Source organism: Crocodylus siamensis, chromosome 2, assembly GCF_052110815.1.
Source record: "Crocodylus siamensis isolate JL-2025a chromosome 2, ASM5211081v1, whole genome shotgun sequence".
In the NCBI taxonomy this organism is placed as follows: domain Eukaryota; kingdom Metazoa; phylum Chordata; order Crocodylia; family Crocodylidae; genus Crocodylus; species Crocodylus siamensis.
In genome coordinates this window covers 239,594,811-239,612,561 of record NC_143396.1, presented here as the reverse complement: position 1 = coordinate 239,612,561, position 17,751 = coordinate 239,594,811, and the positions used below count along the sequence as shown (strand labels likewise).

Below are 17,751 nucleotides of genomic sequence, written 5' to 3'. Positions count from 1 at the left end.
AGCTACCCATATGATCAGTCTTACACAGCAAGCCATACGGGGGAAAGGCTGAGGGATCTGAGACTCTACACCCTGAAGAAAAGAAGCCTGAGAGGGGACCTGGTAACAGCTTACCACTACACTAGGGGAATACATCAAGGGCTTGTTGCTCACCAGGGCATCTAAGGGGAAAATTAGGAGTAATGGCCACAAACTCCTGGAAGACCAATTCAGGCTCAACATTAGTAAAAACTTCTTTACAGTCAGGGTGTCCAGACTGTGAAATAAGCTCCCTCCAGAGGTGATGCAATCACCTACCCTGGAAATCTTCAAGAGGAGACTAGACAGTCACCTTGCTGGGCTCACCTGACCCCCAGTTATCTTTCATGTTTGGTGCACAAGGCTGGACCCAATGATCTTCCAAGGTCCCTTCCAGCCTTACAATCTATGAATCTATGAATAGCGTTCTTTCCTATGATCTTAAAAAGGTCTAGAATTTAGAAAAAAGGATTTATCATCGGCAAGATTTTCATTTTCAACTTAATATTTCTATTATTTGACCTCACAATTACAAGTTATTATTCTAACACTTAATCCTACAATGGATCATTATTATACCATAACAAACTGGAAGGATCTACAAAGTCTAAACTGACTGAACAAATGCATATTAATCCTGTATACTATAAATTTTAGTTTTAAAAATTCTGATTTTGATTAAAATTTTGAATAAGCCATTTACTTTATTTTCTTCCTCCTCAAGCAATCTGCCCTAATCTTTATAAAACTTACTGAAGGTGAACCAAAAGGTTTTCAGAAGATTACTGTTTCATAGTTTCATAGTTTCATAGTAGCTAGAGTCGGAAGGGACCTAGGAAGATCATCTAGTCCGACCCCCTGCCTTGGCAGGAAAGAGCATCGGGGTGAGATGACCCCGGCAAGGTGCTCATCTAACTTCCTTTTAAAAATCCCTAGGCTAGGAGCCTGCACCACTTCCCCTGGAAGCCGGTTCCAGGCCCTAGCCGCCCTGACTGTGAAGTAGCGCCTCCTAATATCTAATCTAAACCTACCCTCCGCCAGCTTGTGACCGTTATTCCTGGTCACTCCTGGCAGCGCACGGGAGAACAGGGACTCCCCCAATACCTGCTTTAAAATATTAAAGGAAACTAACCCCTCTGAGAATAAATTGCTTTTATGGTAAATAAGACATTAAAGTAATTTGGATTATATAGACAACATATACATTTGTATTGCAGTTATAGCTTCTACTTCATTTGTGACTCAGGTCAAGATTTACATGTAAGCTACTGTGCTGGAGTGAAACGCAATTGATATTTCATTCATATTATCCTTAGATGTTGAAAACTGTTGTAGCAGAAGGGGGAGCCCAGTGGGAAATTCCCTAAAATGTGATCTTCCTCCTGGTCTCCCTGATGCTTCCGGCAAGAAGAAAAGTCTTACAGGTGAATACATATCCGTATATATACCTAAAGGAACATTTGCTGCTCAGTGCACTCCTATAGCTAGTTTGGTTGCTGACTTGTGGTGGATGAGATAAAAATTTAGGCAGAGAAATTATATTACATATACAGAATGTGAATCACTTGTGTATAGCAAAAGTTTAAAATATGTGGCCCATAGGCTCGACCAGTCTGCAGAATCGTCCCGTCCCAACCGCTGGTAATCCTGTGGGTTACTGGCAATTGTGGGGTGTGGCCTGGTGCAGAATTAGAGGTCTCTGGACCTCAATGGACATGGCTACCAGCAGCAGACTGCCAGAACCATGCTGCTACCCAAATGCAGCTCTGCACTGCTGCCTGAATGCAGCCCCACCCTAGTTCCTGTTAGCCCCAAAGACACTTCCCAGGAGAAGCCCCTATAATCCAGGTCCAGCCCACAGCCCAGGGTGAGTTTGATATCTCCAGTGTAAAGATTCTGATATGCTTCTACGAGCTAACTAATACTTTAATCCAGAATGGTACCACTGGTTAAGAGTGAGTAAGGGCATCAAAACTGGGCTCTTATTATGGTGACCTTTCATCATAGGGCTTTATATGCTTCATTTGGATGAAATATGGTTGTAAAACACAAATAGCCATTAATAACTATTGTTTAGCTATACCTAACCTATATTATTTCAATTTGTTGGAGTTTCTGTTCAAGTAGAAATACATTAGGGGAAAAGCTCATCAAGTATCACATACTTATAGATTTTAGGCAGCTCTAGGAAACCTGGAGAAGTTGCTAAAGATACATTTGTTTAAACAATATTGTGTTGTTATTGTTCATGTCTGCTGTTGAGTTATGGAGTATTTATCAGTTGTTATTGGCACCTCTAAAATCCATTCCCTTCAATGCTTCAGCCTTGAGATGAATTGAAGCTGACCTATTTATATAACTGAAGAGACAAAGATACACTGTGGATGGGTTAATAACTATGTTTTTGTTGCCCACAAAAACCAATCCTTCAGTAACAGTGTTTCTATTGGTTTCTCATCCTGTGGAGAGGCACCAAAATACAGAAATGGAAAACTCTTGCCACTGGCAAGGTTTATACTATTAATTTGTAAAGGTGGATTTAGGGAGAAGCATTAAATTAACACTCATTTACTCGTATAATTATGTGTTGTCTACATAAAATGACAGCCTTTACCTTTCCAATACTAGCATTGAGTTGATGGAAAGCAGGACAGGGGAGGGTGTGTAAGCATGCCACCACTGATGAATGTCAAGCTCAAGTTACACGTTTGCCTGTTGCTTTAATGTCTATACAACATACTATCTAATGCATCACCTCTCCAACTTTTAAATCTATTATTTTAATGCATTCTTTGCAATCTATCTTAAAAGCACACTATTGAACTAAAAGGCAAAAAGGTAACCAGTATCTTAACTTATTTGCCACCTGATATGTTAAACAGACTTCATACCTTAAAACTACTTTAATAAAGCATGCAATTATCAAAGCATTGGAGAATGGCCCCAGAGCACACAAGCTCCATTAAATTTGCTTACATCTAATTATACCTGCCCGAGGCAGGTGAGAAATTGAGTCTGATAAGATCTTTCTTTTTACCTGTAGCCAAAAAGAAAAAGAAAAAAAGAAAGAAAAGAAAGAGCAGTAATTTTCTGTCTAATTACTATGTACAACTATTTATGGTATTCGGTCTTTAAATGAACACTTTACAAAGCACTCTTTGTACCCAGCCCCGTCCATTTTAACTTTAAATTTCAGAGGTACAATAGGCAAGTTTATCTCGCTCTGGGGATGATACAGGTCATCAACAATGTTAACCCCTCAAGTCATTTTCTATACTAGTCAAATATTTCTAATTTCACTATATTTTTAGTAGATTTGATTTTTTTTTAAATAAAATTTAGTTAGATACTAAAATCCTTGTGACCACTGTATATATTTCAAGAAACCTGCCAATTAGCAAAACAAATAAAATCACTGGGATCTGAAAAAGCATGTAAAATATTTTTCCAAACACACATTCTTTTGGTTTACATTGAAATAAGAGCTATTAAAAATGTAAGCAACATCTCTTTTTCTGGATACTGCATATAACCTCATAAAGAATATTTGCAGCTTGTTTTTGTTTCTTATTTAAAGACAGGTATTGTGCAACAGGAAGAGGAACGAAAAGGCTCTTAAATATCAGAACACCTCATATCAGCTGTGAGTGAATGACATAGGTCTATATTTCTAGTTATTTTAATAACATTAACCACACTGAAAGATCCAGCGAGAACAATAAAATGAGATCATCTTAGCAAAGGCTATAAAATACATGGTTGCGACAAGGCATCCCAGCTGAAAATGAAAGGACTCAGCTGAAGATGAAAGGACTCAGAAAAAAAAAGTAGCCCAGTTTTATTCTAGGCCACATTCTGACTACATGACAAGACCCAAGTTAGTATTGCTTAACCCTCAGCTAATATTAAGAAATGAACTCTGCTTTAGAAGGTTATTTAAAGAAGGAAAAAAACTAGATACCTAATGTGAAAATTTCATATGTAAGCTGACAACAAGAACTGACACACCAAGGTTATACAACACAGTTTATCAGGCATATATTTTTATTCACCCATGTACAACTATTTTCTATTATATTGGTCATTCATTGATCTAATGGGCCACAAAACTCTAGTGACCCTAAAAAGAAAAGGTCCCCCGCACATATTTTATACTTACATCTTCATTTAATATTTTCATATGAAAAACTGCTTAGAAGTCCATAATTTTGAAGTAGTTAATAAGTTTCTTGTTTGCTTTTTCATGTTTAAAGAGCACATGTCCTCAATAAGCCTCTCTCTAATACTACATTTGGGAGCATCTTTTGTGTTTACAAACATTCAGGTGATCTTTCAAAATGGATTTCTTTGATATAAAAATTATGAATTACTTATTTGTGGGACTTTATACATTTGAAGCCAGATCTAGTCATTAATTTGTATCTTCTATGAATGACAGGACTATGAGAAAAAAACAAACCACTGAAGGAATTTAATAACTAAATTAGAAAAATAACTTCCCATCTTTACATAGTCTACCATATTTTTCACTGGTTCCATTAATGGTTCAGACACATTTTCAGATTCTGGCAATGCTCATTTTTTAAACCTTTCTTCCTACAAGTGTTTTTCATCTTATATTAAAAAACAGAATTTTTGTTTTGCTTTTTGTTGCTGAACTCTTACGCTCACCTCTTACGACCAAGTTTAAAAAAGCATGAGCAGATAGTGCTGTTCATGGTCTGGATACATACCAAAAGCTGCCACTTTTATGATCATGGCTTGAATATCCAAAGATATCATTTCTCTGAGCAAAGCTTCCTGGTTTCGACGCCAAAGATAAGCTAAAGGCTGCAGATTAAGTCTCTTACAACTTTTAAAAAGAAAAATAAAAGGAAAAAATTAGATGGGTATATTCCAAATGGTATGCTCATTTATACAGAGGAATTTATTTAACATCAAACATAACCAATTCTTATAGCTTTCTACCATTATACATACATATATATATATATACACACAACTATATATAGCATACAAATACGTGTGTGTGTGTGTATAATGTGCATATAATATATAAAATCATTAGTATTTTAGGATCACAGCTATAATAAAATATATTTTAGCTTTTATAATTATAAATATATATAATACATATACACTGTAAGAAAAAGAAAAAGAAAGGAGCCACTGAACTTAAATAAATTCCTATGTTAAACTAATGCATAACAAGTGTAAGCAGGAAGAAAATGAAACCTCAAATCTTATGGGCATAACCTGACAGAAGATGGCAGATTTCTGTATACAAAATTAAGGAAAAAGTTGCTCATTTCACTGAAAAGACCTCTACAACAAACCCTGAACTTGCTAGAAACATCAAAATCTGTCACTAGGATCAACAGAAGTACCACTCATGAAATAAACATAGAATCTGTACCAGATAATAATCCAATAATATATCACAAAGGATACTTTGTCCATAAAGGCTCAAATTCTGAAAAACTTAGAAAAATACTTAAATAATTGACTCAAGTCAGACAAAAGCTACATTTTGTAAGCTATCACTGCTGTAATAACATATTACCACGCCAAGATTTTTTTATGTTTTATACATATGGCTAGATTTTTTTCTAACAGATGCTAAGCACCCAGGAATAATGTAAAAAGCAACTTCCAAATGTTTGGCAACTTTGAACATCATGTACTTTAGTTAGTTCCCTATCTATGCATTTATTGGACTAACTTTAGATATCCGTAGTTGGATATTCAAAAGAACTCTGCTCCCACTGAAGGCAATAGTTGACTTCAATTTGAACAGAATTACGCAAACAAAGACAGCTTCTGAAAAAAAAATCCAACCTCCCATTCTTTAAATATTAAGTTAAATGTTCTACAGCATATTTTGCAAAAACCCCAATATATTAGCAACACAGCAACTCACTGAACTGCAGGGTGTTTATTATTTTCTGGAAGTTTGGACCATTTAAGGGAAGTGTGCAACTAACAACAAGCTATTGTACTTTCTCTGAAATGTCCAAAAACTTGTAAATGAACCATCTGGGAAAGGCAATAAAACTGAAACATACTACTACTAATCTGCATACTGATTAAATAGAGGGTAGGCATTTTTGATGGGTTGGCTAATTGATGTTTTGAAAAAGGCTGAATATTGTTTAACTGGTTTTTACTTCTTGGCAGCCATGGAAGCAGACAGTTCAACTCAAATCCTTTTCTCTTAATGCACCTGAGGTTCTCATTCTGTTGTCAAGATTTACATTCTTCTCTATTCTTCTAAGCAGTTTTATATATTATATGCACATTATTTATGTATGCACACACACATATACACATATATAACAAATAACCTTTTTGAAAATCCAACATCACTTATAAAATTTACTAGGCATCTCTGCAAGTGTCTGTTGCTTGAGGAACTTGAGAATTATTTTGGACACAGAATCATATGGCTTGCAGATTTCTTGAGTATGGTAAACTCTGCCCTACAGTCCATGACACATGCTGATATTTGACTAAATACACCTCTTCTACGTATTTTGTATGGATTTTATTTAAAGGATAGAAAGCAAATACATTTAAGTAACCATATTGCTGGGTTAATTTACCAGGATTGTACAACACTGATTTTTAAAACAAAACACTAAAATGATCACATTTATGTTTAAATCAATAAATCAATGGGTTCAAATTATCAAAAACATTAAATTGATACCATAAATTAAAAAAACAATATTACAAGGTAAACACAAAGAAATTATTTTAGACTTATACAGGAAAAAGTTATGAATGGGTCTGTTTTGTTTAAATCATAGTTCCTATTTAATGTTCTAGCTAAGACAGTGTGTTGAACTAGCTGGTTAAGGACGTATCATGCACACTTCGTCCTGTGGATGCCTTTGTGTCTGTTCTGGTTTTATGACTTCACACAACTAAACTGACCAAGCAGGAAAAAAACTACATGTCAGCCAAGTTTAGTGAAGATACTAAAATGCCATGTTAGCTTGTCATCTTTGTGTAGTTATGGTTCTCATTTCCCAGATTCACGAAGAAAAATGCACAATCTTTCTGCAGACACAGAAGTAGTGATTAAAATGTACATAACATCAGCCTCTGAATAACCTACTTTCTACCATCTAATTCAATGACAGATGAAGTGGAATAAAGCACCTGCATCTGTTCTGCACTACAGGGTTTTTCTATGATTGTGCATATCAAAACAGAGGGTTTTTAATGTGTGTATGTATCAGTAAAAGATTTTCTTACACATCTTCTACACGAACGCGTTGATAGTCTGAAAGAATGGCTCCCACAGAGACGCCTTTCACTCCTTCCTGTTCCTAAGGAAAAAGAATAATAATGTTACAAACATTAGTGCATGCACTCACCTATTCACCAGAGATCATAGGGTCATAGGCATAGGAAAGTAGGTCTGAACCCTTCCTGCCTGGTCCTACCTTGTAAGGTCCTTTAGTCCAGCCCCCTACTCAATCAGAATCATCTGTGACTAAACCATTTCTGTCATGGATGGATATTCCAGAATATCTCTAAGTAGCCTGTTCCAATGCTTGACCACTCTCAGAGTCAGACAGTTCTGCCTAATCTCCAACCTACAATTCCTCTGCTGCAGTTTGAGGCCATTGCTCTTAGTCCTATTTCCTATGGCCACAGAAAAAAAGTCTAATCTCTATCTTCTTTATAGTTGCCCTTCAGGTATTTGGAAAATTATCAAATCAAGTCTTCTTTTTTCCAGACCAAATAATCCTAGTTCTTTCAGTCTCATCTCACACATCATGCTTCCCAGGACTATAATCATTTTTGTCACTCATTGCTGGACTTTTACAATCTGCCCACATCTAGACACAGTACTCCAGATGAGGCCTCACTAGTGCTGAATAAAAGATAAGAATCACTTTCACTAATTATAAGTGACATTCCTGTTAATAATGTCACAGGGTCTGTTCACAGGCAACAGTACCACTGCCTGGTGGACAGTTTGGTATGCTCTAGTCCAGTCTCCCAGGTACCACCCTTTCTCTCTTTCTCCTTCCATGCCTTGAAGTTGTCCATTGGCTAATAAGGAAAGCTGTTCTCAGAGTCTGTAAGTAAGCTTATTGAGCCCTGGTTCAGCCTAGCTCTCTAGTACTGTTAGTATCTTATCCTACATGTGCTAACATGCCCTGTCTTTAGTATTGGGGGTATTGGTTGTAGCCGTGTTAGTCTATGGACATAGGCAGAAAAGCATGGAGTGCTTCCCCAAGATATGCCCACCCCCCCGGTCCTCTCCCCCTCTCCATGGGCTCCAACCAACCCTAATAGCTACTTCCAATCTTCTAGGGAAATAAAACACAATGCCAACCAGCCTGTTGCCAGCTCAAGTGCAAACCCCACCTCCTTGGTCTGCTTTCTCTCTTACAGTTCTACTGGCTGGAGCTCCTCACCCTACACCCTTCAGGACTAGACTGCCTGATCTGGCCCTAGCACTCCTTTGGCTTCACCTCCTTCTGGCCAATTGTTTCCAGTCCTTTTAACTAAGCACATTGTTTTCCACTCCATTAGCCAACTTGTTCTTCCACGTATCCCTCCGAGTCCTAATAACTCAAGGCTACTGGCTAATCTGAAGTTTTGCCTGTCTGAGCTACAAAACGAGCCCCCACTCCATTCTCTTGCTCCTCATCCCTCTGGAGGTAACAGGGCTAAGATTCCCTTTTACACTACAATCCAGTCAGTATGCTCTTGGTTTTTCTGGCAACAAGAACACACTGGTGGCTCATATTCAACTTATGATCCACTATAACCCCCAGGGCACTCTCTGACATACTTTAGCCTAGCTAATTATTCCCCAGTTCATATTTGTACAAGCAACTATTCTGCCCTTCTTTGCTCTTGTCCTTGCTCAATTTCATCTGACTGCTTTTGGACCATTTCTCCATGTCATTTTTTTTGTAGGATATGGCCTCCATAAAGTATACCTGGCTCTTCTTTTCCCCTTGCACTTGCAGGGGATCCTGCTCACTAGCTTGCTTTGTTAGTCTGCTTGTTTGAAGTTCAAGTTCTTTATTCTGCTGCTCTTCTCCCTTCCTCCCCTTAGAATCTCATACTCATCATTTTGTGGTCACTTCCTTTCAAATTCTCAATCAATTCCTCCCAGTTTGTCAGCAGAAAGTTCAAAAACAGCTTCCAGTCCAGTTGATTTTTCTACCACCTGGCTCAAAAAGTTATTTCCAACACACTCCAAAAATTTGCTGGATGACCTATGCACTGTTGTCTTCCCAGTAGATTTTGTGGTAATAAAAGTCCCCCATGAGAACCAGGTTCTGTGATCTGGAAACTTCTATCAGTTGTTTAAGGAAGGATTCATCCATCTCTTCCTCCTGGTTTGGTGGCTTATAAAGAACATGAGAGACCCACCATGACATCAACCCTGTTGCTCTCCCCTCTGAGGCTTTCAAAAGGACTCTTTCTTGATAGTGCACTTCCAACCCTCTGTTGAGGTATCTCCATCCTTCAACCTCTGTTGAGATATTTTGCACCACATATAATAATTTATCTTTTTTTTTAATTCTTTGCTTTCCCACACAAAAAATCCAACCTAGAAAAATATGTTCAACAAGTCATTTTTTACTTCTTAAAACAGGCCTCTGTCACCTCATGGAAAACCATGCTACAAATAAATCCTTTGAACATACACTAGTTGCCATTAAGCTGTTAGCATTTACCATTACTTATGATCCAGTGGTATGTGAGTTTATTTTATTTTCCCTATCTACAGGACAGGAGAGATCTGCAGTAACTTAACAAATGCTGACTTTAGTAGCTTCTGCTACCAAATAATTTTACTGGACTGTTTTCATATTGGATCTTTGTTTTCACTTACTTAAGATAATAATCTTTTATCTTGCAAATATGACAGAGAATATTGCATTGTAAAATGAACTTTGAAATAATTCAAGCAAAGAATTTCTTTTTATCTTGAGTTCAATCAGAACCAATTTACTAACTTACAAGAAGAAAAGTAGCATCTCTTTTCCTAAATTTCATCCAGTAAAACTGAATTGACTTTAGTTAGTTTTCTTGCTGGGGTTGATCACAATTTTAAAAACTGAGTTTTTTTTTAAGTTTCCCTGCTTGTAGCAATTCTGTCAAGTCCATAGCAAGACCCTTCCTCCAAAACTTCCATCCATAGCTATCTGTGTTTCTCTGTCTATGTATCTCACAAGGAAATGCCTCTTTTGCCTCGGTATTGCACACAAAATTAATACTGCGGTTTTACTCAATTATCATCTTTACCACAATTTCTTTATAACTGTTTTTAGATTAGAATTCCCTAATTTACCTCTGTGCTACTCTATCTTCCCCCAACATATTATTTTATTCTTTTTTACACTAAATCTCATCTCCTACCAATCCAACCAAATTCCCAAGTTGTTCATATCCTTCTGTATTTTTGACCGAAATTCCCTATCTTTGTAGAAACTCCTAACTCTATCATCTGCAATCTTATCACTGTCGAATTTATATTCTCCTACAGGTCCTTAATGAACATGATCTCAATATCTAATCTTCTGGGATTCGACTTGATGCCTCCTTATATTCTGAAATAATACTATTGATAATAATTTATTTTATGCATCTTATTTGTGTTAGTCAGTTCATTATCCATTGCATTTTTGTTATTTTTATCTAGAGAATACTTGTTTGCTCATAAGCTTCCTGTGCAGCACTGTATCAAAGGCCTTTTAAAATTACAAATAAATCATGTCCATTTCACTTTCCTCATTCACCCAGTCTGCTCATAAGTAGCAGAAAAAATTATCAAACCATATTATAAAATCAGAATTGTATCTAAATAGATCTCTTCTCAATATTTTCCCATGAAGCCTGTTTAGGTGCTTAACATGTATACATCTGAGATCTTCTTCCTAATATTTCTCTGTTCTATATCTTTGATACATAAGATACCTGCATGCCATGAGCAATACTTAGCGTGTTCTTATATTCAAAACATTTTATAAAATTAAATACTTAATCCCATTGCAGCTTTGTGGGGTACAGCAGGCAAATGTTATTCTGTATATTGGCACTTTTATTTAAAAAAAATACAATTCTCATGCGAACACAAACATTTCAAATGGTATAAATTAATTTGGCCTTCATGACTGTACTTCAGAGTTAGCCATGTAGCAGTGACTCTTTGGCCGTAATTACTATACTTAGAACCAGATTTTTGTATACAATGTATATTATTAGAACCAGATTTTTTTGGTGGGTGTGGAGGGACGGTATGCCCACGGGGCACACCTCCCCCACACAGCACATGACCAGACCCCCCCCACAGGGCCACAGCCCCCCTCTGCAGGACCCATAGCTCACCCCCACAGCCATCGGGTGCTCAGAGCCCACTGCTGTCGGAGCCCCCCACAGTGCAGCCACCTCAGAGCCAGTGTCACCTGTGCTGCTTGACACGGGTGTGGCCTAGCTCAGCGCGGAGCGGAGCTGTGCGCCTTTCTGCAGCTCCGGGCCGCTCAGGCTGTCACCTGGGGGCTGGCGCTGCTTGCAGAGACCATGTGTTGTGCTGGGCCGGGTCATGCCATTGGGCCAAGCCGGTTCTGTGGTGGCAGGACCCAGCCCAGCATGACACGCATTCCCTGCAAGTGGCACTGGCCCTCAGGTGACAGCCTAAGTGACCCAGAGCTACAGAAAGGTGCACAGCCCCGCACAGCACCAAGGCAGATCACACCCATGACAAACAGCATAGGCAGCACCAGCTCTGAGGTGGCCAAGGCTGCACCATGCCACAGGGAGGGGGGCGGGCTCTGATAACAACGGGCCCTGAGCACCTGATGGCTGCTGCTGCTGCAGGGGGACAGGGGAATTGTGCACCGTGTGGAGGACCTACACCCCCCAACCAGTCACCCTTCCCCCATGCAACCCCCCCCACATTCTTCCCACATGTGCACAGCCCCTTTTCCCCCCACACCCACAATTGCCCCCCAGTCCCTACATACTCAGGATAGTGCCCAGGTCCCGGTCATGTAGGATCCTTGTCCCACTTCTACTTACCCTAGCACACTACAGGTGCATGCTCCACATGCTGGGGCAGCAGAAGCACATAGAGGCACTCTGGCCAGAAACCAGAGCATCTTTCCAGAAGACTGGCTTCCAGGTCACCTCAGGTCTGCCCCACTTTTTACCCCATTTTTTTTTTATACCTGGATTTCCAGGTATTAAATTTTGAGCCCGCACTCCAAATATGCAGCATGGGGAAATATTTTTCATTCACAGCATGTCTCTTGTAGCATCTCAGACTTGTTTGGAATGCTGCAAGAGGCATATGCGCACTTGTCTGGATGCACACTCTGGGTTCATCTTATGAATCACACTTGCAAGCCTAAGTGCTAGCTAACATTCTGTGGCACTCCACTACACTCTTGAAAGGAACTTGTGGCACCCTGGTTTAGAGTCACTGATATAAATAAACATTTTTCTTAGGCTTCAAGATCTATATTCAATGATTCATGAGATTCCAAGTGATTTTTTGTAACTTATCTTTCACAAGATTTAGTACAACCTCAGAAATATCTATTTACTGCTGTATTTCCCAAACATAATATTTTTTTCTGCATGAAAATATATAAGAACCAATACTGCTCTTAATCCAGCACACTAGACTACTAGTAATGAAAGCAATTAAGCATTTTATATTGGTTTATACCTTAACAGAGAGAAGCAGATTGTCAATTGGATCTGTAACAGCTTCAAGGTTACCAAGCTTCTATACCATTATTAACAAAGTAATTTATATTATCACAGTGACTTGGAGCTCAGGTAACAGACCTGGACCCAACTACACTATAACACAGAGCAAAAGGATAGTTCCTGCCCCAAAGACCTTATAATCTAAGTGTAAGACAAACGACAACAGATGAAAACAGACAGTATTCTGTAAAAGAAAGTAATGAGACTACCAGTGGAAGCACTGCATTTTCCCAGGACATATCCTATAAGAATGTGCCATTTCCTCAGAAACAATAAAAAACCAAGAGACAGTCACATCAAGAAGCAGCTGGTTGCAGAAAAAGGCCACTTTAGGGCTACAGCTACATATCTTTGTCAAAGTTAAAGGGCTAGTCTCATAAAGGCACAATAAAGAAGAAAAACAAACTTTAACGTTATTTACTGTTACAAAAATTAATAAAATTGCATCCTTTTATTCACAGCTGTCCACCTTCTAAGCAGCCAAGAGTCACACAACATGCAGGCTACACCAATGGAGGCCACAAGCTTCCCCCTGGTGGTATACTATGCAGAAGCATGCAATGCTGAACCATGCCACCCAGGTACCCATGCCTCCACCCAGAGCCCTCCAGTCATTGGGTCCTCCCCACTGCATTGCAATGTGTAGGCACCCCAAGCCAAGTGTTCCCCAGCCCCACAGACTCTGTTTGCCCTGTGCCACCCTTGGCAAAAGCCAAAGGAGAAAGGGGATACCCAGAGATCCCAGGTATTAAAGCAGCCTATCCAACGGGTTGAGCAGCAGGTAAGTGAAATTCCGCAGGCTGTGAATTAACCCCTTCCAGTCTGCATGCGGGCTGCAGGCTGCTAGTTGGACAGTCCTGCTTTTATTCATCAAATCCCATCTCTGTGGGTGCAAACAAGAGATTTTTTGCCCAATTTAAGCCTTCCAAACAGCTGTATGATTGGGCATTTAGACTGAGCTAACCCTGGTTAGGTTAATTTAAATGTAATGGCTGTACATACCCTCTGTACCTTCAGTCATACTAACTCATTTTGGTGATCCTGAAGAGCAAGCATAGCTAAGAGAAAAGGAACTGGTGTCTAATTTTGGCTCATATATCTGTTACAGTTACTAGGCTAACTGCACCTTGCATCCCTCCTGGTCTGAGTGAATGTTCATCTGATGGCAGGCCACAAGCCATTACCTTCTCAAAGTGGAATCACATAATTCTCCCTCTCCCATTCCCAGGCCTTGTTCTGCAATCTCCAGCTGCTAACTGTGATTACTTCAGCAGACCTGACTTATCTTCAGTGTTGTCTGCAGTTCTGTTCCCTCTGGCAGCAATGACAATAGTAATTAGAAACCAAACTATCTACTGGGGGTGAGCGGATGAGTATAGGATGGGATTCAACACCAACAAGTGCAAAGTGATGCACCTGGGGAGGAAAAAGCGGCACCATATCTACAGGTTGGGGAACTCCCTTCTTGTCAGTACAGAGGCAGAAAAGGATCTTGGAGTCATCAGTGATGCCAAGATGAACATGGGCCAGCAGTGTGGGGATGAGTCAGGAAAGCCAACTGCACCTTGTCATGCATCCACAGACGCATCTCAAGTAGGTCCAAGGAGGTGATACTCCCCCTCTATGCGGCACTGGTCAGGCCGCAGCTAGAGTACTGGGTCCAGTTCTGGGTGCCACACTTCAAGAGGGATGTGGACAACACAGAGAGGGTCCAGAGGAGGGCCACTGGCATGATCAGGGGGCAGCAGGGCAGACCGTAAGAGGAGAGGCTATGGGACCTGAACCTGTTCAGCCTCCACAAGAGAAGGCTGAGGGGGGATCTAGTGGCCTGTTCCAAACTAGTCAGAGGGGACCAGCAGGCACTGGGGAAGTCCTTGTTCCCCATGCACTACCAGGAGTGACCAGGAATAATGGTTACAAGCTGGCAGAGGGCAGATTTAGGCTAGATATCAGGAGGCGCTACTTCACTGTGAGGGTGGCTAGGATCTGGAACCAACTTCCAAGGAAAGTGGTGCTGGCTTCTACCCTGATGTCTTTAAGAGGAGGCTAGATGTAAAACCTTGCTGAGGTCATCTGACCCCAGTACCCTTTCCTGCTTTGGCAGGGGGTCAGACTTGATGATCTGCTCAGTTCCCTTCCGACCCTAGAAACTATGAAACTACATAAGCCAGGGGCGAGCGATTATTTTGGGCAGAGGGCCACTTACTAAGTTTTGGCAAGCCATCAAGGGCCATGCGGCAGGCAGCCCAGGGCAGATAAATATTAATTTTCTAAATTTTTTAGGGTCCCCATGGGCCAGATAGAATGGCCTGGCAGGCATTTTGCCCAGCCCTGTCTTAAGCAGTGTTACTATTTAAATCCACAATATTTAAAGCAATAAGAAACAACCTATATGTGTGCCCACCTCTCCCTTAGGTATTCCCTAGATAAGGAAACTTTTAAAGTTTATTAATTTTCTAGTCTAATAAAGAAAATTTTATAGTATTAAGGATAATCTCCTTAATGGTATAGACAAGCAACAAACATCGGTACCTTTTCCTCAGCAGCTCTCAACAAGGACAATCAAAAGTCAGAGACATTAATTACTAAGGCATACTACAGAGGTGATGTGCAACAGGAGCATCAATTTGTACAGTGGTCAACAGCTTACCTCCAAAGCCAGGAGTGTCCCTAGGATTACATCAAAGATGTGATGTGCTTAATTTAGTGACTCCTAATTCAACTCCAAATCTAATTCAAAGTCTTCCTTTCCCCTTACAAGCCCCTTTTGACTGTAGGAGGCTAGGACTTTTGGTAAAAGTACTTAAACAGATAATTAATTTATTAGACTAACCATACTTGACCATGGAAACAAAACCCACAAAATGTCAGACATGCTACAAATAAATGAATGACACATGCAGTATGGCAACCAGTGTGAAAGACAGGAAATGAAAACTTCAGTATGAACTTAATTCTTTGTCGGCATAACGATACCATACATAATCCAAAGGGTTTTGCCAACAAACAAGTTGCCTCTATCAGATGACTTCTATAATTGTTTAAATCCATGCAACTGGAGTCGTTCATTTTTCTTCTTTTTACAACTGTGCATCATCTCTTAGTTCTGAAATAAGAGCCCATAGGAAGTCAGAGATTCTGCAAAGGCATACCACAGAAGTGATGTGCAGCAGTGGCCTTCAGAGGTTGTGTCACACAGGTTAAGAGTTACCACAACAGGCTAGGTGGATGTGGTCAAAGAGGAAAGCCAAGAAGAGCAAGGTATCCTTGAGGTGCTCTAGCACAAGATCAGAGCATATAACCAGAAGAGAGATGCTGGCTGTTAATGTTCCAAAGTAACTTGACACCAAAAATGATTACAATGTTTTCTACAGTGTTGTCTACATTGGGAGACTGAGAAAAGTTAAACACAATTAAATTCACAATCTTAGTTAAAGATCTAATTTATTCTGGAGGTGAATTAAACCAAATCAAATAACGCCACTTTAATTCTAAATAAGTTTGTCTACACAGGGACAGTTAATGGAGTTTAATCCATTTTCAAGGTTAATTTAGATTAATTTTCCTTAATGGCCATGCAGATAAGCTTTTGGTTACAGCTATTTCAGTCTGACTTAACCAAAAGGACCAATGTCGAGATCCACTGTAGAACATTACTGAAGTTCAAAGATGCAGATGTGAAGCAGTACGCAGAATTAGGCACCATAATCATTCTTTCTGGTATGAATAATTCCCCCATCACTGTGAGAGTCTATTACATTAATTTGCCATTTTTGTTTTATGTGCTGTACAAATGCAGAATCTATTTTTGTGCTGAACAGCAGAATGTAGATTCAGCTGTCTTACATTCTTCCCAATGATAAAATATACTGAACAGAATTATAACTTTGTATAGTAGACATTTTTACGGTACCTGTCATTTTACTAAACAAGTTGTAATTAAATATGAATATTATTAATACTACAGTAGTCTCAAAATTATGAAACCCAAAAGATGTAAGCAATATTAACAGTTTTCTGCCTATTTTGCCTTTGTTTTCTTATCTCATGGTAAATAGATTGTGAATCACTAATGTCCTTAAAACAAAACACCTTGAAGTTAAAAATTTTTTTTATTAATTATAATGAAATGCTACCTGGCAGTTAGGTCTGTAATGTTGTTATTATATACTAGTTTATGTTTAATAAATATAATACAATACAATATAGTAACAACATAATAGATAGACAGACAGATAGTGTAAAATGCATATTCATCATTAAAACTAAAATTTAACTAAAATGTAAAAACATGATAAAATTCAGAAACAGAACCGCATTCAGGAATATAATCCCCCAATAAAATACATACCAATATTAATATTCAGGATAATTTAGATTTAGTTCATGGGTGACAAAAAATCATCAAGGCCCTGGGGTGAATCTGTATTGCAGAGCTCCTTGCAGGCATAGGAAGAGCCACCATGGCCATTGCAGGGGCAGCAGGTCTGGAGGCAGAAGTAGTGGCAAGGGATCCAGGAAAGGGGTTTTGAGTGTGCTGAAAAGATCCAGAAACAGCCACTGCCAGTGGAACTCTGCAGGCTAGATCCTGCCCATTGGTTGGCTCCAGTCCACAGTGTGTATGTTTCTGACTCGTCTTAATTGACTGGACTGTAAACTGTTTTCAGTGGATCACTGATAGTCCCTAAAACATCTGCTAGTAGTATGCAAAGAACCAATGGGTCACATGGTACCTCTTGTTTCCTGATGCATCTATAAAGACCTCTTTGCCCTCATTACTAAGAAGAACGTGTAAAAGGTAACTGGTCTTAAGAATGTCTTAGCTAAGCTGTTTCTAGTAAGGGCTGCTTGCTGACACTTGGGAGGACCCACTGTCCATGGAATGATGTAAAAAGGTATTAAAGGTAATAGAAACATAAGATAGGCTTTTTAAGCTGACTGAGCAGCCTATCCAGAGGAAGGAAATTATGTGCAAACACT

General features: G+C 39.3%; 1 protein-coding gene across 2 annotated transcripts in view; it reads right to left on the bottom strand.

The window, feature by feature from the left end:
- Positions 1-17,751, bottom strand: part of DPH6 (diphthamine biosynthesis 6) — a 409,504-nt gene that overhangs the window by 296,201 nt on the left and 95,552 nt on the right. For both annotated transcript variants that reach the window (XM_090033519.1, XM_090033518.1), the window contains exons 4-5: positions 7,279-7,352; positions 4,752-4,870 (exon numbers count right to left, since the gene is read on the bottom strand). In XM_090033519.1, coding sequence (XP_089889645.1) covers positions 4,752-4,870; positions 7,279-7,352 — 193 coding nt within the window. The remainder of the gene's footprint in view (positions 1-4,751; positions 4,871-7,278; positions 7,353-17,751) is intronic.